The sequence below is a fragment of the Sciurus carolinensis genome, chromosome 10, assembly GCF_902686445.1.
Source record: "Sciurus carolinensis chromosome 10, mSciCar1.2, whole genome shotgun sequence".
In the NCBI taxonomy this organism is placed as follows: Eukaryota; Metazoa; Chordata; class Mammalia; order Rodentia; family Sciuridae; genus Sciurus; species Sciurus carolinensis.
Genome location: NC_062222.1, coordinates 103,254,111 through 103,277,467, shown reverse-complemented (window position 1 = coordinate 103,277,467; position 23,357 = coordinate 103,254,111). Strand labels below are relative to the sequence as shown.

Sequence of the window (23,357 nt, the reverse complement as noted above, 5' to 3'; positions counted from 1 at the left end):
CAACGCTGTGTGCCTGATAAATCAATGTTTCACAGACCATATTGCACGGTATCTCAAGACTGCCTGGGATGCTAGGTATTGGCTACATAGACCACGTTTTTAGTGCCTATGTCAACAAGAACAGCTCCTCAAAAAAAATGTACATATATATATATATATATATTATTCTTTAGCTTATTTATATTCATTGTAAAAAATATTCTGCTTCTGAAACTGTATGAGGAAATATCCATCTCATTATTAATTCTCTACTAGCTTCTTTCTTTACTTTGGATTTTTATATTGCACTGTTATATATATTTCACTTTATTATCTTATATTTGAATTTCTATTTTCCCACAACAAGATTGAAAGATGTCCAAAAGCAGAGAACATATTTTTAAAAATTTCTATTTATTTATTTATTTATTTAAGCTCTGCAGATTGGATCCAGGCACACTTTACCACTGGGCTACATCCCTATTTTTATTTCTTATTTTCAGACAGGATCTCACTAAGCTGCTGAGGGTCTCACTGACTTGCGGAGACTGGCCTCAAACTTTCAATCTTCCTGCCTCAGCCTGGCAAGTTGCTGAGATTACAATTGCGTACCAGCACACCTGGCTCCAGAGAACGCATTCTTGTTGTCCCAAAATTACCTCATCCATGACTGAGGAAATACATTTCTATCATTTTATGTTTTAAAAAAATTGAGACCCTAAAAATGACTTCTGTTCTCAAATGTGTATATCTAGTTCCTGATAGAGGAATAACAATATACCTAATCACATTCTTAATGAGTGGCAATGAAGAAAAAAACATATATATTGGATGGGAATGTGGACCTAATCAAATGTCATTAATATGCACAATTAAGAAGGAAGAAGAAAACAGAGAGAGAAAGGAAGAGTGAAAGAAACCAGGCAGGACAAATAAAAGAAAGATTGAAAAATAGATGAAAACGAGAATGACAAAAGAAGACAGGAAGAAAGAGTTCATATGGAGAATAAAGTAGAAAACATCTTTATTAATTCAAGTTTTTCTTAAAGGGTTCATAATTGCTAATAATCTGTGGTGTTCAACTATAATCTCTACCTAAAGAAAATAAATCAGGACTTTCTAGGATGCTTAGTTCTAAGCAGTTGAAGAGATGCCAAGAAGGGGACTTCAGTTCTGCTCATTAACTCACACGCTGACCTTACCGTGACTCTGGCAAAGGAGCATAGTCTTGTCCTGACCATTGTTTCAAATATTTGTAAAAAAAAAGGGGGGGGGAGTTCTGAACTTCAAACTATTCAGAATTTTAAGTCTATTAAAGAAAATGAAGGAGAAAGAGGCAGATAAAAAGGGGTGGTCAAAGCACAAGCAGGCATAAAGACAAGATGCTGCAGGACTCTGAGCCCAGGTTGCATGTTTAATTTTCCTGATTGAAAAAAAGAAACATGTGGATTCCACAAGACCCTTAAGTAGAATATATAAGATAACAGCAAACAGAGTTGTCTATTCTTTTTTAAAAATGTAAATATATTTTTTCTTTTTTCTTTTTAGGTATACATGATAGCAGCACAGTGACATTAATGTTTATAGCAGTTCAATTCACAACAGCTAAGATATGGAAACAAATTGGGTGCCCTTCAACAGATGAAGAGATAAAGAAAATGTGGTCTATAGACAGTGGAATATTACTCAGCCATGAAGAAGAATTAAATTATGGCATTTGCCACCCAAGGGATGGACCTGGAGACTATCACGCTAAGTGAAATAAACCAATCTCAAAAACACAAAGGGCTGTCTATTCTTTATAAAAGTACATTCTTATTTACCTGATTAGGAAGTCCATATGACTGAACATTGAACAAGGCAGGAAGTCAGACTTGATTACTAATCCTGGGCTTTCAAGCACAATTTAAGACTGAAAGAGCTCATTAAGCACATAACTGCACAAAGAAAGAAAGACTAAGGAACTTCAGTTGGGATGACTGCAAAAAAATATTTGTGTCACCTAGGTAGTCAGTTATGTCAGTTGAACTATTGCTGTTTGTCATCATTTAGTGGTTCAAAGCTGTCATTTAATTTCTATTCTTGGTTTTTTTATATATAGAATTTTGCATCCTGGATTAAATTTTAAATAGTTGATAGATTTATTTTTTTCCTAAATAACTATACTAGAACAGGATCTATGAACTCAGGTCTGAATAACATCACAATTCTAACATTTGCTTTCCACTGTCTCAGCTCTTTGGAGTCATCGTGCTCTCTAGAACTATGCCATGATCTGCAGTCAACAGACCAGCAACCACCCTACAACACCCACTTTTCAGTTTTGTGTCGTTAGGTAATAAAATGACAGAACCTATGATCTGTATTCTTAGAGTGAAATTAGAAAATCCATTTGAGAGTATACTTTGTCTGACTTCTATTATTAGTTTTTTTAAATTACGTTTTTATTTTTCCAGACTGCATTTTGATTCATTGTACACAAATGGGGTATTTCTTTTCATTTCTATGGTTGTGCCCGATGTAGATTCATACCATTCGTGTAATCATACATGTACATAGAGTAAGGATGTCTGTCTCATTCCGCCATCTTTCATACCCCTGCGCCCTCCTCCTTCTCATTTCCCTCTACCTAATCTAAAGTTCCTCCATTCTTCTCTCACCCCCAACTCCTCCAGTCCCATTATATATTATCATCCACTTATCAGGGAAAACTTTCAACTTTTGGGTTTTTGGGATTGGCTTATTTCACTTAGCATGATATTCTCCAATTCCATCCATTTATTTGCAAATGCCATAATATTATTCTTCTTTATGGTTGAATAATATTCCATTGTGTATATACACCACAGTTTCTTTATCCATTCGTATGTTGAAGGGCATTCTAAGTTGATTTCACAATCTAGCTATTGTGAACTGAGCTGCTATAAACATTGATGTGGCTGTGTTACTGTAATATGTAGTGCTTTGGTTATAAACCGAGGTGTGGGATAACTGGGTCAAAATGAGGAATCTCCACACTACTTTCCAGAGTGGCCGCACCAATTTGCAACTCCACCAGCCATGTACAAGTGGGCCTTTTCCCCCACATCCACACCAACATCTATTGTTATTTTTATTCTGAACCTTTTCAATCAAAATTTCCAGAACTAAAATTTTGAAGGTAGTAAACACACTATACAAAAAAATCTAACATGCTATACAAATTATATCTAGCCAGATTTAATTAAATCTGGCTTTACTTAAAGGTACCTTCCTTTAAATAAAGGAAAACCTTCATTTTTCTTTACCTAACAAGTTAGCAATGAATTTTAAAGCTGACATTCTTACTCTTTGGTGTGTTCATTCAGGGACATCACTATGTGTAAGCTAAAATGATGTAATCTTAAAGAGTTACAGGCTCATTGCACAACGCAAATCTTCAAATTTGTACTGCCAGAAATGTGCTTTGCTTTTAGAATATTGTGGGAGTCTGAGAACAAAATATAACAGGGCTTGCCCCTTGGAATATAACATGAAAAGTAAATTATAATTTAAATGTATGGCAAATTTTCATAAAGAAACTAATAAAAAAAAAAAGGAGAGAAAAAATAAATCACTGAATCCTGAAACTAACTAGGTACTATGGAAAACTCCATGCCTCACTGAATATACAACATGGCAGACTTTTAAAGTTGCACCCATCGTAGCTGGTTTATACAGTTCTCCTTTATTTGTGTATTTTGGAACAAATCAGTTTTGAAAACACTTAATGAAATTAATGATGAAGCATCTTTTTGTTAATTTTGGAGAAATAAATGTCTACTTTTTTGAATTTCCTGAGAATAAGGAAATATGAAGAAAGGGTTACAAGTTTGAGTTCTGGTACCAAAACAGACCTGAGTTTGAGTCTTGGACCTCTCACTTACTAAGCTGTCCTTCTGAAATCACTGAATTTATTCTTTATCTTCTGAGAATAAATGAAATCATGCATATAAAATGCTCTGAGGAGTGCCTGAAACACTTAGTGTTATATATAACTTTCAGATTGATAATTGCCATTATATAAGGAAGTTATGATCAATTATCCAATACTTAAGTATATTAGAATCAGTAAAATAAATTTTAATATATGAACCCATATAGTATAAATTAAGGTAGATAATATATGATAGGAAAGGAGGATTAAGGGAGTGTAACTATGTAACAATTTGAATTTATTTGAAATCCAAATTCTAACACAAAAATAGAATTGAGGACAAATCCTAAAAATTATTTTAGGTACCAAAAATATATGCCACTTGTGGAAGATTTTATCATATTAGAAATTACTCTGCAAGGGAGATCCAATAGGAATATTGAGGAAATATAAATATAAAAATTGGCAGGAAATGTTGGGCTCTCCAGTTTCATCTTTCTGTGTATCTTTTGTCACAGTGCCGCAGACAATCCCTGTTACCTTAAGCAAATAACCACACAAGTATTTGAAACAGCATCTCTGAGTAAATTGGCATTTATGAAAAAAATCTTTTGTGACATACCGAGGGCTTGTTTTTTAACTTCTTGTCTCTAGTAGTCTTTCCTTTTTTGTTGCTAGTAAAATAATGCAAAGTTCCATATTCCATCAAGGCTGCAAAAACAAAAATGAAACACACAGAAACAAAGAGATCCATCGCAGTCACGTAAGAAACCTTAGGCAAAGACTTCCTGGCAATTGTGCTCAGGGTTGTCATAGTCAAAACTGTAGTGATACCTATGGAGAGAGGAGAAAAAATAGATTAAAAATAATTTAACTCTAGTTTTTCATCTGATCAGGCAACATTTTGAGCTTAAATAAACAATGGAAACAAAAGAATATGATTACCAGGGATTTACAGAAAGAATTACTGGTAACCATGGCTACGCTATGTTCAATGTGCTCTTTGTGTCTGTGAATTTGAGTCATTTAAATTACTGTGGACTGCAAATTGATGCCCATATCCATCCGTCTCTTTCTCCATTGTAATAAAATACCAATTTTTTAACTATTATGTGGTTGCCTGGAAGAACAACTTCATTTGCCACCTTCTCAGCAGCAGAATATGACCACAGGCTAAGATCTAGCCAAGGGGAAATGAGTCCAGAATGAAAGCAGTCTAAAAGATGGCATCGATGAAGTGGGAAAGGCCTCTCTCTCCCTCTCTGAATGCGTTCTGTGGGAATGCAATGGCTGGAGAGCCTGCAAACATCTTAGACAAGTCAATGATCCTGGGAATTCAGATTACTCACAACTCAGAAGAAAGCTAGGAGCCTGCATGCGCCCCACTTCAGTGTTCCATGTGACCTTGTCCTACCTAACACTAGGCTTGCTCAGGGGGATCATACACCATTCTACCTAACTGAAGCAACAGCCGTTGAAGATTTTCTACTATACGTGGTTGAAATTAATCCAAATGAACATACAGCCTTCTCATTTGATAAATTAACTTAAACCTACTTTTTAACCTTAGTGTTTAAGTATCTAGGCATAATTATACCGAGTGAATGCTTCAGAAGGACTGAGTAAAGATTTATATTTTTAATAACTCAATATGTGTAATAGGGATATGTCCAGGAGCCCTACCCCATTGTGTATGTCTTTGGAAATAACTACCTCTTCTTACCCACTGGCCTTCTTGTGGTTCCTGCCATTAATCTTAGGTCACTGTTATAGTTTGCACATGAACGGTCCTCCCAAAGCTTCTGTGCTAATGCATGGATGTTTGGAGGTGAAACGAATGGATTGTGAGAACTGTAACCTAATCAGTCCATCCTAGTTTGAATGGGCTGACTGGTAACTGTAGGCAGGTGGTTTGTGACTGGAGGAGATGGGTCACTGGGAACGAGACCTCAGAGGGTGCATATTCTGTGTGGCCTCTTCTTTCTCTCTGCTTCCTGGCTGCTATGAACGAAGCATCGCTCCTCCACCACATCTCCCCGCCATCAGGTCCTGCCTCATCTTGGTTACCTAAATCACATGCCAGACCTCTTCTTGCCTAAACTGCTGTAATTCTCCTTCTTTAGCACACTATATATGGCTCTATGGTTGGAACATGCCCATCTTTCTAGTTTTACCAGTTCTTAGACTTGGAAAAGAAAATGTCACAAGTGTGTTGGAAGCAAATGCAGATTTACTCCTTGACTCCACCTATTAACTTTACTATCTTAAGGAAATTTCCTGACTCCTATGCCTCTCATCTAAATATTAGCACAGTAATACCTTGCTTGATACCTATAATCAATACATTAAAAAGTAATTAATTTACTTATTCTTAAAATGGATACTTGTTACTGATTTTAAATCTTTATTCCTTTCTAACATTAGTATTTTAAACTATAGTTTCTAACTAAAGTACTGTGTCAGCCTCATACTTCATTAAGTCACTGTTCTAATGCCAGCTCTGCCGAAAGATTTACCAGACACTGTACTGCATGATAGCAAACATTAGATCCACCTGTGTCTCACATGCATTTATAAGGTAGGTTCTATTAAAATTCAGTTTGAAATATTTTCTAACTTCCCTTTGTGTCTTATTTGACCCAAGATTATACAAAAGATCATTCTTTTTTAAATTTCAAAACTTTGAGGACATTATTAGTTACATTATGTTTGTTAACTTTAAATTTACTTCCATTTTTAAATTTATTTATTTTTTAAATTTTTACAGACTGCATTTTGATTCATCGTACACAAATGGGGTACAACTTTTCAGTTCTGTGATTGTGCACAATACAGATTCTCACCATTCATGTAATCATACATGTACATAGAGTAGTGTCTGTCTCATCCCACCAATCTTTCATACTTCCATATTTGTTAGAAAATATATGCAGGAAAACTTGAATCTTTTTAATTATGCTGAAATCTTGTTAATGTTCCACATGCACATAAAGATATTATATGTACTGAAGTTAGGTGCTGTGCTCAATATACATTGATCAGTTCAAGTAGTTGATAATCTCATTCAGATCTTCTACATCTTGAATGATTTTTTTCTTGTAGTTTTCATACTAATGAGAAAGGGACTTTAAAATGTCCAATTAAGATTGCAAATATGTCCATTTCTCCCATTATTCCTGAGAGTTTTTGCTTCAATTATTTTGAAACCAAAACTGTATTTTAAATACTTTGTATATGGTAATTGCTAAATAATTTCAAGAAATGCAAGTCTCCTATTTCCCTCAACTTCCACACTTTTGGGGAGGAAGGTATTAAATAAAAGATCCCTATAACCAGACAAAGGAAGATTTTTGTAACCATTTCTGGATTCCAAAATAAAGTCCCATCTCGATTTTAAAAACCTTAAAGTCAATGTGTGGATGTATTTTAATATCAAATGATTATATTAAATGTTGCTTTAATAAAACACTATTACATTTCTGTTTAATAAGGTAAGGAATACCACAGTACAATTTAGCTTTCGGAAATTTAGCAATTAATATCACAGTTATTAAATTGAGAAGACCATGATGGATTGCCTATTAAAGTATCTCTGAACTTTTGATAATAACAAAATTTTCGGGATAATAAAAGCACAATAAGAAACCAATTCAGATATCATTATTATTTTCTCCATGGCTTCCTCTGGGTCAAGATCCTATGATAATCTTTCATCACAGATGGAAAAAAATCCAAGTTCTAAAAATGGCTCCCAAAGACTTAAATGATCCAAGCACTGTCCATCCTCCAATCTCACTTTCTGACACTATTCAGTCAGTTCTAGCCACAGCTGTCATCTTTCTGAACACCAAGTTTAGCACGGCAAGGTCTTCCTGCCTGGATTATTCTTCTACCAAATATCCACCAAGCCCTTCATCATTAGGTTGCTGCTCAAATGCCATCTCCACAGAGGACACTTGGGACACCACATTTTGCTATAGCAAACGTGTCCACCCACATCTCTTGCCATTTTCTGACCATTTATTTTACTTCTTTTCATAGCCTTTATCACTCACTGAAATGTAACACTCTTTTTGTATTTTATCATTACCCTTTTCCACACTAAAAAGTCCCATGCACACGAACACTTTTTAACTTTTGTTTATTGTTAGCAGAGCAGCACCAAGTATGCTCCCTATTTCACAGAAAACATTCCATAAATGTTGAAATGCAATGTTGAGTAAATTACTTCAGGAAATTGCCCCACAACGAGATGTAAACATATGTATGAACACTTAGGAAATCGATTCTATGATTTCATAGGGCCTATAATTATAAGAGGTCTACTTTAAGTTATTTCTAGCTATGCCTATCTTGGCAATACACATGCTAGTAGTATTGAAAAAAATATGAATTCATGTAAAAACATAAAATTGGATTCGCTCTTTCATGGCACTCTGGCATATGATTTTTTATACAAATCTAATAGAAATAATCCACTCAAATTCTCTTTGGGAAAATAATATAAAAATAAAAGCAAATATATTAACTTATAATCGTAGTAGCATATAAAGAACCTATAATAATACATAGACTTTAAAACACAAAACAATTTGAAATAATTGAAAGAAATAATGCTTATGAGTACATAGAGTCGCAAAGAAAATGCGTTTCTAGAGCTACTTGCTTCAGATATCATTGCTGCTACTTTTATGTGATTTAAAGTTCACTGTATTTTTTTTTTTAATTTTAAAATTTTTTGGTACCAGGGTTTGAACTCAGGGGCACTCGAACACTGACTGAGCCACATCCTCAGCCCTATTTTGTATTTTATTTAGAGAGAGAGTCTCACTGAGTTGCTTAGCACCTCACTTTTGCTGAGGCTGGCTTTGGACTTGCAATTTTCCTACCTCAGCCTCCTGAGTCGCTGGGATTACAGGCATATGCCACTACACCTGAATGTAGTTCACTATATTTATTAATGGAATTATTTAATTAATTAATTTAATTATTTAATTTAATTAATTATTTATTAATGGAATTATTAGAAAAACCACATGAACACTTTTTACCATTGAAATAGAAACTGTCTCAAATTTCCTTGTTTTTAAATACATAATTATCATCATAATTATTGACACACAATTAAGATTCATATCTTAGACTGATTTTTGAAAATAAATTAATCAATTAGTAAATTTTCTTTGTGTATGAATATATGAATGTAGGTCATCACTTTCTTTTTTAAAAATATGTGGTAATTAGTCACTGATTTCCCCATATGATTTGGTTACTACAATAGATTGCTATAGAAAGAGAAAAAAAATTATTTTATCCATTATGAATTACAAATTACTCTTTAAACAAATACCTTCAAATATTCACAGATTAATTGCACATTTTATATACTACATAAGCTAGGGAGTTTCCTGTTCCTTTCAGGTACCTGCCCTTTGGAACAGTTGACTGTTTATTTGCAACACTATAAGAGGAAGGAATTTTAGAGCCATTCAAACATGCACTAGCAAATAAATAATGAATATTAGTGATAAAATAAAACTTGATTAAAGTCTCGAAAACATTTACCAAAATGAGATTCAGATATTTTGTATGATTTTCATGTATAAATTGTTATTGTGAATCTATATTTCCTTTGACCTCCTTTAGCATGTAAAATAAGGAATTTTCTGAAATTTCAAGTTCTTTACTATTTTATTTTCCACTTGTTTTTCATACATTCCTTTCAACATGGTATTTCACTAGAATTTCTCTGTATGTTTCCCCTGATTATGATCTAAAGGAATATTTCTAGTATTTGCACCTGTAGACTATTATTTACCACAATGTTTTTAAAAATCCTTTGAAAATATTGCATAATATTATATATCATACCCAGTGATGTTCTCGCAGGTACTGCATCTTTATTGATCCAAAAAGACACCCAAGAAAGAACAACTGTAAGAATGCATGGAATGTAGGTCTGAATAGTGAAATATCCCATTCGTCTGCTCAGGTCAAAAAAAATCGTCATGATAATATAATCCCCTGGAAGAAAAATGCATGTTTTACTTTGGCTAGAAAATGTATAAAAGTGTACATTTCAATTCATATACTTAAATGCCAAAGCCATTCTGTGCTAACATCATTCACCAGTTTGTGTTTTCTCCTTACCAGAGATCGTGTGAGAGATTTCAGTTGTGTTCCGTAACCCTACAAAGGCAAACTGATATAATCTCCAGTATTTAGGATCAGCCACTTCCACAGAGGGCTTTTTCCACTTATACTCAATTTCATTTTTAGGATATCCATCTGGCAGGAGAATTAAAATAAAAAATACATAGATTAGCAAATTTCAAAGCTGCTAACATTGCAAAACCAACATTATCCAAAAACCAACTCTTGGAGATTCTTCCCTCATGTGTTATTATAAGATATGTCATATATAGAAAAAAATGAATGAAATATGCATGTTTAAAGCATAATCATGTTTAAAAGTTATTTCATCCTCTGTGTTAATGTCACAGCCAACTTATTTTTTAGCCCTTGATATTTGGGAGTAGGGACACTTCTTCACATGAATCCTATGTATTCAACATTTTATATCACGATTTATGTAAAGATTATATTCTATTAGAATTCACCCCGCAAGACAGTCAAAACCAAAGCAAGGAATTACCATGTTTTGAAAATGTTCTCAGGTCACAATTGCCTGCAACTTAACCTTCTGGTTTCAACTTTTTATGTGATTGTTTCTTTTCTTTCTTTTTTTTTCTTTGTGGTCATATTTGTTTCCCTATATTTGATCACTTGTATGTTTTTTGAAATATTTTAATAATATGAAGTTTTAATTGCTTTAGTACAAGGGTTGCTCGACTATATTCTAAAAACAGAATTCACAAATACTCTAATATTTCCAAAATAGTATATGACTTTGCAGGATATCCTATTGGTAATGCAATAAATTCACTTTCATCTCTGCTGACCTATTTAAGAAAGTTTTCCTTTTTGCTCTCTAGGGTTGTAGTTACATTGCTTTTCCATCATTCCTATCATTATAATTCCAGAGGAAATTGAGTGAAAAGTGATAATATATAGGAATGTGGATATAAATAAACATGAATGTGTAGATATTTAGCCACTCTGATTTTAAAGACATTGACTTTATATTGGGGTTAGAGTAAAATTTTTCACACATATTTGTTATGAAATATTAGAGGTAGAGGCTAAATTTCCTACTAGGCCTGTATAGAATGCCTGAAAAAGGTACTTATGATGATTGCATTGGGTCATTGACATCCAATTGCATTTACAGGGATGGATTATTAATTGCCAGTAATGGCAATCAAAGTCAAGGCAAAATCACAAGATTTAAGAAAGTCAACTAGGGGAGAGGGCACCAACTGCTACATCATCAGGTATTTACATTTACTTCTGCTTGACAATTTGTATTAATCAAGTCTTTAGCCCTGATATGGCTATCTTATACATTGAGGGAGATATGACATCATTAATATAAAAAGATGTGGTAATGAGATAAAATTCATGAAGATTATCCAAGAAAATCTTTAATAAAGGGCTACAAGAAATATTTAGAATTTACTAAGGTGGGGAAATACTTATGAATAAATACTTAGATCATAATCTACTGAGAATAGGTTCTAAAATGTAAACTGTGAAAAAAAATTCAATTGTGAAGGTAGGAAAATAGCATTAGATGATTTGTGGATATAAGCAATAGCATTTTTTAAAGTCATTTATATTGCCTAATTATTATCTAGATGAGTATTTTCCTAAGAATATATGAGAGGACAAATATATTAGTGAGTATAAAATAAAATTAATATTGCAATAAAAATATTATAACTATTTTTTCTTGGAATAAAATGTTAGGTTCAAGTTAGTTCTAACCACTGCTATATTTTGTTTTTTTTTTTTCCTTTAATTAAAGAAGTTCATCTCCAACTCATTATAGTCTTTTCAAATATTTGCTTTTCATGTAGTAAATATTCTTTACCTAAACAATTTTTGAAACACATTTTAAAATCTAAGGCAGTAAATTTAAATGTTGACTCCAGGAAAATGAATATACTTTGAATCAACTTTTTTTTTCCAACTCTGTAAAAACATTTGAATACAAACCTATCTTAAGCACCCCTTTATTTATTCAAGTTAAGAACAATATACTTGAATACCCTAAAAGTTGTAAAGATAATTTAATAAAACATGTATACATTCACTGCACATTTATTGTCAGTTTTTGATTTAAAAACAAGAAATTCATGCATTATTTATAATTATTTTATCTGAGTTGAATATAATCCACTCTTCTAATGTCCTTTTTCTCATTTTGTTTTACATTTTTTAAAGAAACAAAGTTTGAGACTAAACTTGATGAAATTATCAAGTATTTTCTGACTTACAACTTGAAAATTCCAGTGGACAAGAATGTTCATCCATAGGAAAGTTATGAAGCTGAAGATAACATTCTGCGTTAATTGTCAATCTGTTTAGATGAAAAGATGAGTATTATATAAAGACAATTTTCAATTGCTAAACTTTCTTATCTAATTACAAAACATGATTTTAGCCTACAGTAATGAAGTATCATGGATTAGAATGCAATAATCATTTTAAAGTCTCAAAGTCTTAAATGATGATATTATAACATTTTTAGGTGAGTGTGAAAGTTCTAACATTCTCCTTTCCAGCCAACCATGTCACTTCTGTATATATTTTAATGAAATCTATTTCTACTTAAAAAACTCATACTTCACCATGTTTGTATAATTATATCAAAATAGATTCAATTGTCATGTATAACCCAAAGGAACCTATACCAAAATAACAGTGATTAAAAAAATTCATACTTCAGGATCTTCAAAAATACACATGCACTTACCTGCACGTGTATGCACACACCAGATTAACAAATTGTACGTGGTTAAGTGTTACGATTTTTTTCATCTTAATTTATCATGAATATTTTCCCATTAAGAATAATTTTTAATAAGCAGATATCTTCAAGGAAATGAACTAAATATATTTGAGCCTTACACAGCAACCTTATACATCAATCATTTCTTAAAGAAGTTCTACTACTTTCTTGAGGATGTTTTACTAATAGAGGTTGTTTGAAATTCAGATTATAGAATTTTATAGCAAGATAGGATCCTAGAGAAAAATCTCAATAATTTGCATTACAGGTTACTTTTCACATAATAGTAACTCTGAGATTAAGTTGTGCCCAAACATTTCGCCATTTTAGATTTTAGCAGAAGAAAAAGAGCTCCACATTTCCTAACTGCAAGTTTGAAGGAGAAAATGCAAAAACTAATTAAATATTAGATTTGAAAATAAATTAGTGTAACTACAAAATTTTCAAACGATATTACCTGAGAGTATATAGAACTCGTCCATCATTCCAAATTCGCAGCAGGCGATTAGGAGTTGTTATCCAGTGTGCATCTGATTTTCTTGAGTTTCTGAAAAAAGTGTCAGGAATCCAAATTTTTCCAACCATGTTACTGTTAAGCATGAGCACCTTCATGGTACTATTGAACCTCAAACGACTGTCGAACCAGGTTTGGGCAAAAATTATATCTATTGTGTACTCCTAAAGGATAAAAAGAGTGATAATGACATATTAATAAAGCCAGTATTATAGGTGCTTGTTTTTCAAAGGTTTAAATTTTCACATTATAAGGTTCCTACAAATTAATAGCACTTAAGTTCAATCTTTTTGGAGAAAAAAAATGATGCATTTTCTTAACTCTTTCTTCCAATAATTTTTGTGAATCATATAAAATAAAATCCAAGACTTACAGCAATGTCTGCTGCCCAGTGTTGCTTCGTTTTCTTCTACTTTATAAATTCTATTCAAAGTTTTGTCTTCTTTATGATATAGGCATTAAAGGTAAAAGCAAATTCACATATTTGCTTTAAAAAGCAAATTTATAGGACACTGGCCAGGGCCTGGAAGCCCAACAACAAGATCACTCACCAATAGCCACTGACGGCCTCTGATCACCTGCTGTTTGCCCATTTGCCCACCTTTTGCCTGCCCATTACCCACTGCCCGCCATTCACCAGCTGATTGCATGCCAATCACGTACCAATAGCCCATAGATAACCCACTGCCCTCTGCTGCCTGGAAGTCCATTGTCAGGGTACCTATAGGTTTGGTTATATGCAGCTGCCCCCATTTTGGGACACCAGCCAGGGCCTGGGAGTGCAGGGCCAAGGGGCTTGCAGTTTTGCTACCACTATTGTTGCCATCTCAGGGCGCAGCCACCTTAGTCTGGGGACCTTGGTCAGGGACTGGAGATATAATGTTGGGGTACCTCAGGTCTGGTTGTACCTGAGGTCTTTCTGGTGGGTGTGCTACTGGCCGCCATCTGACTGCCCTCTGCAGGGTTGCATCTTTGTGTGAGTGCATCCCTGGTGGTCTGTCTGCAAGTTGAAAAGGCACTGAGATCTTGGAACTGCAGAATGGCAGAGCTAAGGAATCTGAAACCCAGATCCATCAGATTGCAGCTGGACCTGCTTGGACCAGTCTGGGCCTGGCTCGTGTGTGGAAAACTGGAGACTGGGGGAAATTCCCTGGGATGGGGGGAGCACAGGTTGGAGAAACTGGAGAGAACTGGGCCCTCTCCAGCCCAGTGAGTCCTGAAGTGCATGGGGATGAGAAGAGCCAGCTATGATAGGTGGGAAGACTGGAAGAGGGTGTGAGGGTATCTTGCTACCAGTTTGCCAACCAGTCTGGCACCCACTGAACTGGAGCTACCTTCAAACTTCAGATGACCCCCCCCAATCAGCAGAGAAAGGAAACTGAAAATATTTTTGAAAGCCATGGAAACAATTGTTCAATTTTCCATTCCCATTTTCCTTCCCTGCCCCTCACAATTCTACTATCTTTGAATCCAAATATTTTTCATGCATCAATTTACTGAGGAATGGGATGTCTGAATAGTATATTACAGTTTTGTTGTGTATTCTTGTATTTTTATATTTTAAAAAATCTTTATATATTTTTTCTCTCACTTTTCTGTCTCTCTGGATTCTCATTCTCATTTCTCTCATGGTAACAGCCAACTTCCTCTCCTATTTTGCTCTTCTTATAAATTTTTGCCTCTATATTCTCTCCTTCATCAATACCACATCCTACACTACTTCTGATTCCTCTTTGTTCATCATTTGAAATGGTAAAACCTTTTTAGTGACTTTTCTCTTTATACTGTAGGCAGTAATTGAACGAATCATTTCTACTTATTGCAACAAAACTGTAGAAGCCTTAATAGGAGCTATTTGGTTTAAGGTGGTACATTGTTTGCTTTGGATGCTACTAATATTGGTCTCTCCCATAAGGGTGAGGTACTAGAAACCTTCAGGGACACTATAAGACTACAGGGTAAAAACTGTTCTGCTTTAGATCCATAGCTCTAGCTGGGAAGACACATAAGCAACATGAAAAAACAAGAAAATGCAGCTCCTCAAACAAACCAAGATGTTCCAACAATAGAGCCACAGACAACACAATAAAAGAAATGTCAGAGAAGGAATTTAGAAACTACATAGTTAGACTGATCTTCAAAATAAAGAATGGTATCAGAGAGAAAACACAGGAAGTGAAAGATCACTTCAACAAAGAGGTGGAGATTATAAAAAGGAATCAAGCAGAAATCCCTGAAATGAAGGAAACAGTATACCAAAATAAAAATTCAATGGAAAGTAATACCAACAGACTATGTCACTTGGAAGACAGAATCTCAGGTAATGAAGACAAAATATATACTCTTGAAAATAAAGTCAACCGTACAGAGAAGATAGGAAGAAACCATGAACAAAACCTCCAAGAATAACATCAGGAGACCAGACTTATCAAAATAGATGAAGGCATGGAGTTATAAACCAAAGGAATGTACAATCTTTTCAATGACAATATCAGAAAATTTCCCAAATTGAAAGAATAAAATAGAAATTCAACTACAAGAGGCTTATAGGAACCCAAATGTACAAAATTACAGGAGACCCACACCAAGGTACATTGTAATGAAAATGACTAACATATATAATAAGGATAATTTTAATGACTGCAAGAGAAAAATATCAGATTATGTATTAAGCTTCAGAATTGAAGATGAAATAAAAATCTCCCTTGATAAAAGTTAAAAGAATTCACAACTAGAAAGCCTGCACTACAGAACATTCTCAGCAAAATATTCCATGAGAAGGGGGAAAAAAAAAAAGAAAGAAAACCAGCAAAGGGAGGAACTACATGAAAGGAAGAGTCAATTAAAGGGGAAACTAAGTGAAGTTAAAGACCAAAAATAAACCCAAATGACCAAGAACACAAATCTTATTTCAATAATAACCCTGAATGTTAATATCCTAAACTGATCAATTAAAATACACAGACTGGCAAATAGATTTTTTAAAAAGACCCAATAATATGCTGTCTTCAAGAGATGCATCTCATAGGAAAAGACATCCACAGAGTGAAGGTGAAAAGATGGGAAAAAACATATCACTCACATGGACTGTGTAAACAAGCAGGATTTTCCATCCTCATATCAGATAGAGTAGACTTCAAACCACAGTCAGAAGAGATAAAGAAGGACATTTCATACTGTTTAAGGGACTCATACATCAACAAGACATAACAATCATGAATATACATGCCCCAAACAATGGAGAATTTATATACATAAAACAAATTCTTCTCAATTTCAGGAATGTAATAGACCACAACACAATACTACTGGGTGACTTTAACATATCTCTCTCACCACTGGATAGATCTTCTAAACAAACACTAAACAAATAAACTATAGAACTCAATAATACAATCAATAACTTAGACTTAATAGATATATAGAGTGAGTATATATCTCACTATATCACTCACTATAAATGAGTGAATACACTTCACTTTTTTCTCAGCAGTACAAGACTCCTACAAAATAGAGCAAATGATATGCCACAAAGTATCTCTTACCAAATACAAAAAATTAGAGATACTACCCTGCATTCTATCAGATCATAACAAAATAAAACTAGAAATCAAGGATAAAATTAATAATAGAAGCTACTACAATATCTGGAGACTAAATAAAGCGCTCTTAAATGATAAATAGTTAGCAGAAGAAATCAGGGAAAATATAAAAAAAATACTTAGAGGTAAATGAGAACACTGATACAACATATCAAAATCTCTGGGACACTATGAGGGCAGTGCTAAGAGGAAAGTTCATTGCATTGAACTCATTCATTAAAAGAATAAAAATCAATAAATAAGTGACCTAACATTACACCTCAAAGCCCTAGAAAAAGAAGAACAAATCAACAACAAAAGCAGTAGAAGACAGAAAATAATTAAAATCAGAGCCGAAATCAATGAAATTGAAACAAAAGACAAAAGAAGTGAAAGACCTCTACAATGAAAAATACAGAACACTAAAGAAACAAATAAAAGAAGAACTTAGAAGATGGAAAGATCTCCCATGCTCTTGGGTAGGCAGAATTAATATTGTCAAAATGGCCATACCACCAAAGTGTTACACAAATTTGATGCAGTCCCTATTTAAAATCCCAATGACATTCTTCATAGAACTAAAAAAAGCAATCGTGAAATTCATTTGGGAAAATAAGAGATGCAGAATAGCCAAAGTAACCCTTAGTAAGAAGAGTGAAGCCAGTCGCATCATGATACCAGACCTTAAACTACACTACAGAGCTATAGTAACCAAAATGGCATGGTATTGGCACCAAAATAGACAGGTAGACCAATGGTACAGAATAGAAGACACAGAGACAAAGATACACAAAGACAGTTATCTCATCCCAGACAAAGATGCCAAAAGCATACATTGAAGAAAAGATAGCCTCTTCAACAAATGGTGCTGGAAAAATTGGAAATCTGTACATAGCAAAGTGAAATTGAACCTCTATCTGTTACCCTTCACAAAAATCAACTCAAAGTGGATCAAAGACTTAGGTACTGGAACATAAACCCTGTGCCTAACAAGAAAAAGTAGGCCCAAATCTTCATCATGTCAGCTTAATACATGACTTCCTTAACAAGGCTCCTAAAGTGCAAGAAGTAAAATCAACAATCAGTGAATGCATGAATTCATACTAAAAATCTTCTTCTTGGCAAAGGAAATAATTGATAATGTGAAGAGAGAGCCTACAGAATGGGAGAAAATCTTTACTACACACAGCTCAGATAGAGCACTAATCTCCAAGATGTATAAAGTAACACCATAAAAACGAACAACCCAATCAACAAATGTGCTAAGGAACTGAAAAGATACTTCACAGAAAAAATACAATCAAACAACAAATATAAGAAAAATGTACATCATCTCTCACAGTTAAATAAATGTAAAGTGAAACTACTCTAAGATTTCATCTCACTTCAGTTAGAATGGTAATTATCAAGAATATAAGCAACAATAAGTTTTGGCAAAGATGTGAGGAAAAAGGTACACTAATACATTGCTGGTGGGAGTGCAAATTGGTGCAATCACTCTGGAAAACACTATGAAATTTCCTCAGAAAAAAATGGAATGGAACCACCATTTGACCCAGTTATCCCACTCCTTGGTATATACCCAAAGGACTTAAAATCAGCATACCACAGTGACACAGCCATAGCAATGATTATAGCAGCTCAATTCACAACAGCTAAACAATGGAACCAGCCTAGATGCCCTTCAACAGGTGAATGGTTAAAAAATATGGTATATATACAGAGTGGATTAGTACTTAGCCTTAAAGAAGAATGAAATTATGGCATTTGCAGGTAAATAGATGGGCTGGAGAATATCATGTAAGTGAAACAAGTGTGAAAAAACAAACGTCAAATATTTTTTTCTGATAAGTGGATGCTGATCCATAATGAGGGTGGAGTAGGGAAGAATGAAGAAACTTTGGATTGGGCAGAGGGGAGTGAGGGGAGGGGAGGAGTTGGGGATGGGAAGGACAGTGGAATAGGATGGACATTATTACCTCATATATATGTATATAAGGTATAAATTTTCAGCCAGAAAATTTATAATTTGCTTAACTGAAATAAAGAGATAAATTGAGAAGGAAACTGTATTTCATCTATTTTAAATGAGTAATGTTGCAATTTAGAAAAGCACATGTATATTGAAATCTAAGAAGAGCCCAGATATTATGTAATTGAAAAAGATATGTTATTTAAAATGGGATTATACTTATTATATGTAATAATTTAAAAATATAATGTATATAACTATGTTATAAATATATGACCTATTATGGATGATTTCTCCATTTAATGATATAATGTGTGATTATCCACTATATTTAGCACCTATTGTTTGTCGATTATTGTTTTGTATTGATGTAAAGACATGAAGTCTTTGTACACAAAAAATATTTGCATAGTGACCCTCATTAAATTTTATTTGGTTCTCATGCTGATAATTAAAATTTTGCTTGTTTTATGTTAGTGCGACACAGAATAAAACTGGGCTGAGAGTATTTTTGTAACCATGCAAGCTTTGTAAGTTCCATTAGCATAATTTTGTTGATGAACTGTTTGTAACATGAATAGAGACAAAAACATATGACATAGTAGAAGCTAATGAAGCAGATTTATCCAGTAGATGCTTAATTATCATGCTGAGTAATATTAATGGAGCAGTATATAATGTGAGCATGCATTCAGTAGGGCCAATGGATTCCTATATATAAGATCAGTGGTGTAATTCCTCGTTGAAACTTGTTGGATTAATGTCATTAATTCCTATTCTGTCCCCCTTCTCAGACTTGATGTCATTTAAAAATTTTTTTAGTCAATTATAATTTATTCAAGTAGACGCTTCATCTGAAAGAAATGATTAATTCTTCAGAGTCTAACAGTGTGACCATGCTAATGTCACGGCTTTTGGTTTTAGTTGTAAATGTGAATGAGAGAAGACTCATTGTTATGATTTAGACATGAGAAGTTTCCCAAAAGCTTATGTGTGAGACCACGCAAGAAAGTTTAGAGGTGAAATGATAAATTATGAGAGCTTTAACCTTATCCATGCATTAATTCACCAGTAGGGATTAACTGGATAGTAACTGTAAGCAGGTAGGTGTGGTTGGAAGAGGTGGGTTTCTGGGGACGTATCACTGGAGTTTATATTTTGTCCATGATGAAGTAGGCTCTTTCTGCTCCTTGATTGTCATGTCATGAGTTCTTTCTCTGCCACACTGTCCTTCTGTGATGTTCTTCTGTATTTCCAGTCACAGCAAGGGAGGCAGCCATTTATGGACTGAGACCTCTGAAACCATGAACCCCAAAGAAATGTTTCCTCTCCTAAAACTGTGCTTGTCAGGTCTTTTGGTCACAGTGAAGAAAAAGCTGACTAAAATATTCTTTCTATTAAATACCCTGGAAAAAAAAATCAGTAAATGTTATTTGGCAGAATTGTGTCATGCTTTTGGATGGTATTAAACAGCAGAAACTGCTTAAGACACCTGTCAGGATTATAATTTGGCAACTACCCAACAATGGCTGGTAAAAAAAGCTGCATGTTACTTGGTTGGCATACTTAGCTGCAGTATTCCTGACAAACAGGACATTAAAGGTGGCATCTGAAAACTGATTTATCTAGAGGTAGAACTTCACAAGCAGCTATGGATACTGCTTAGAAGCTATTACAATTTTTTTTTTGTTTTATGCATGCATGCATGCATGTATGTATGTATGTATGTTTTACTGGAGATCTAACCTGGGGCCTTGCCCATACTATCACTTAGCTATTTTCCCAGCCCAGAACTTTCTTCAGAACACTTAATTCTAAAAGTAGTCATCACTGTTGGAAGGGCTGCGAATCAAGTTTTCCTTAGCAATGCATCTTGAAGAAAAGTGAAGTTTTCTGCTCACAATTATTCCTTCAATGTAAGATTAAAAAGAGAAAGATGCAGAGCATATGTCTTGATAATCCATCCTTCCTAAAGCCTCACAGAGGCTAATACACCCAAGCCCTTTTAAATGGCTAATCCTGAATAAATGCCTCACTGAGATAAGAAGGTCAATCAAGTCTGTGCTATTTTATAAGTAATCAAAAAGTTCAACTTCATTTAATCATTGCATTAAGGGAAATTTCCAGAAAATGATCAAACTATGTTCTCATGTGTCATTTTTCTATTTAGAGGTTAAAATCATCTTCATAATAAATAAGAAAAGAAAATATGAAATGGGACTTCTATTCACTAAGAATAACAAGTACAATAGCTCCTAGGATAAACGTTTTGAAATGAGGAACAATGCATTTAATACTTGAGATCCAATGCACTTTATACACTTTATTTTATTTCTTTGCAAGTTAGTTGACAAAAATAGCAATAGTGCATGAATGTGAAAAGTGGGTCATCCTGACCTCTAACTTAATAAACTCAAACCATAAGCACAGAAGAATGCATAGTGTCATCTTATTAATACATTGTCAGCTTTGCAACTATGCACTAGATCTCACATTTAAAAGTATTAGTTAACTCAATATTACAGTCTTTCTAGTAATGGAAGAAATTTGACACAAAATACAAGATCTGCCTAGCTAACTAACATAGATGCACACTTTCATCATAAGGTTTGATTGATCCTGATCTGGTTTTCCCACTTTGCATTAATCCCTCCCTAAAGTGTCTAATCACATGACAAAATTATAATACTAGGCTAAATTATGGTTAGCAGGAAATTAGATTTTAAAACTAGAGCTCTGTATAGAAAAGTGTAGCTAATCCACAGCATGAGGAGTTTTATGGGTAAATTTCCATAAATATCATCTCTACTTTGCTCAAGTATTTTAAAAACACCAGCTAATTGAGACCATCACAACATAGTAAGTAAAACATACTTGGAGTTGTTCCATTTTTTAAAAGGAAAAACATTAAGAAGCAAAGAGGTTATAACTCACTGCTTAAATCTTTGGTCATATAGCAAATGTGAAAAAAAAAAAAGTGATGAATCCTGGATTCAGTTACTAATTTTTTGGACTCAATTTAAAAAAGGAAAATCAAAAATTTTAGGCATTATAGTTATACATAAGAGTGGGTTCATTTTGATCTTTCAAAAATATATTTAATAAAGTTTTCTCCATTTCAATTCCAGCTATCCCTTTTCCTTCATCCCTCTCTCCCTGTAACCCCCTTCCTCTTCTCTATTCGTCTTCCTTCTTTGTTTACTTTTTAATTGAGGCATCGTAGTTATAAATAAGATTGGAATCACTGTGGTAAACTAATGCATGCAGCTAGTGTGATTGGGTCAATTTTAGTCCCCAGTTCTTCCACTATTCCTCCCCTTCTCATTCCCCCTTGGTCTGTGGCTTCTGCTCTACTGATCTTCCTTCTATTTTCACAAGATCCCATTTTTTCACTCCTTTTTTCTCTATAGTTTCTGAATATGAGAGAAAACATTCAACTCTTACTTTCTACGTCTGACTTATTACACTAAGACGATGCCTCCATTTTCATCCACTTACCAACAAATGGCACAATTACATTCTTATTTATGGCTCTACTTTTGTTTCCATGAATGTAGATCACAAATGCATAGAATACCATGGGTGCTCATCCATTAACTTGATCAGCAAGATCAGCAAGTGTTTTCTTATTTTGTTGGTCTAGTTAGTTCTACATTGTGCTCGTCTTGCATGGATGACAATGGAACTGCTTGGTATGAATATACATATAAAAATTGGAATTCACAAAACTTAAGAAAGGTATATATAAAGTGAAATCAAAATACAGATTATTTTCGGTTATGACAAATTAAGACAGATTTCATGATGAAAACTGTATTTGACTAGAACCTTGAAGGATGAAGGAATATTCAGATACATGGTAGAATTAGTTAATAAATGGAGAGGGACAAACAGACAGTAAAATGCAAAGCCTAGCCAGAATGGTAGTGCATGCCTATAATCCTAGTGGCTTGGGAGGCTGAGGCAGGAGAATCACAGGTTTGAAGCTAGTCTCAGCAATTTAGCAAACTGCGAGCAACTAGTGAGAACCTGTCTCAAAATTAAAAAAAAAAAAAATTTGAAAAAAGAGGGGGATGTGACTCAGTGGTTAAGCAACACTGGGTTCAATTCCTGGTACCACAAAAAAAATAAAAATAAAAAGAGAGAAAAAGAAAATGCAGGTCATAGTGGGGAAACTGAAGAATGTAAACCATATGAAATGAAAAATGTTCATTTTTGTGTGTGTCAGGAAATACACATTCTTCAAATACACAGGATATTCAACATGTGGAAGAGTTTCCATCTACTTTATCTACAATTACCAATTTCTAATGATTGACCTTGAAACCTAGATATTGTTTAACCCATGTACTGCTGAAATGAGTATTATAAGCTTAAAATTCTAAAACCCTATGTGTTACTTTTCTTCATCATACTTTGTCATACATTTCTTACTGGATATATTTTCTACAATATTCCATATATAATTTCAAAGACGAACACATCAAATGGTATAACCACAG

General features: G+C 33.8%; 1 protein-coding gene across 1 annotated transcript in view; it reads right to left on the bottom strand.

Moving 5' to 3' along the window:
* Positions 1 to 23,357, bottom strand: part of Gabrg1 (gamma-aminobutyric acid type A receptor subunit gamma1) — a 93,700-nt gene that overhangs the window by 12,244 nt on the left and 58,099 nt on the right. The window contains exons 4-8 of the mRNA XM_047567570.1: positions 13,246 to 13,466; positions 12,274 to 12,356; positions 10,025 to 10,162; positions 9,746 to 9,898; positions 4,497 to 4,708 (exon numbers count right to left, since the gene is read on the bottom strand). Coding sequence (XP_047423526.1) covers positions 4,497 to 4,708; positions 9,746 to 9,898; positions 10,025 to 10,162; positions 12,274 to 12,356; positions 13,246 to 13,466 — 807 coding nt within the window. The remainder of the gene's footprint in view (positions 1 to 4,496; positions 4,709 to 9,745; positions 9,899 to 10,024; positions 10,163 to 12,273; positions 12,357 to 13,245; positions 13,467 to 23,357) is intronic.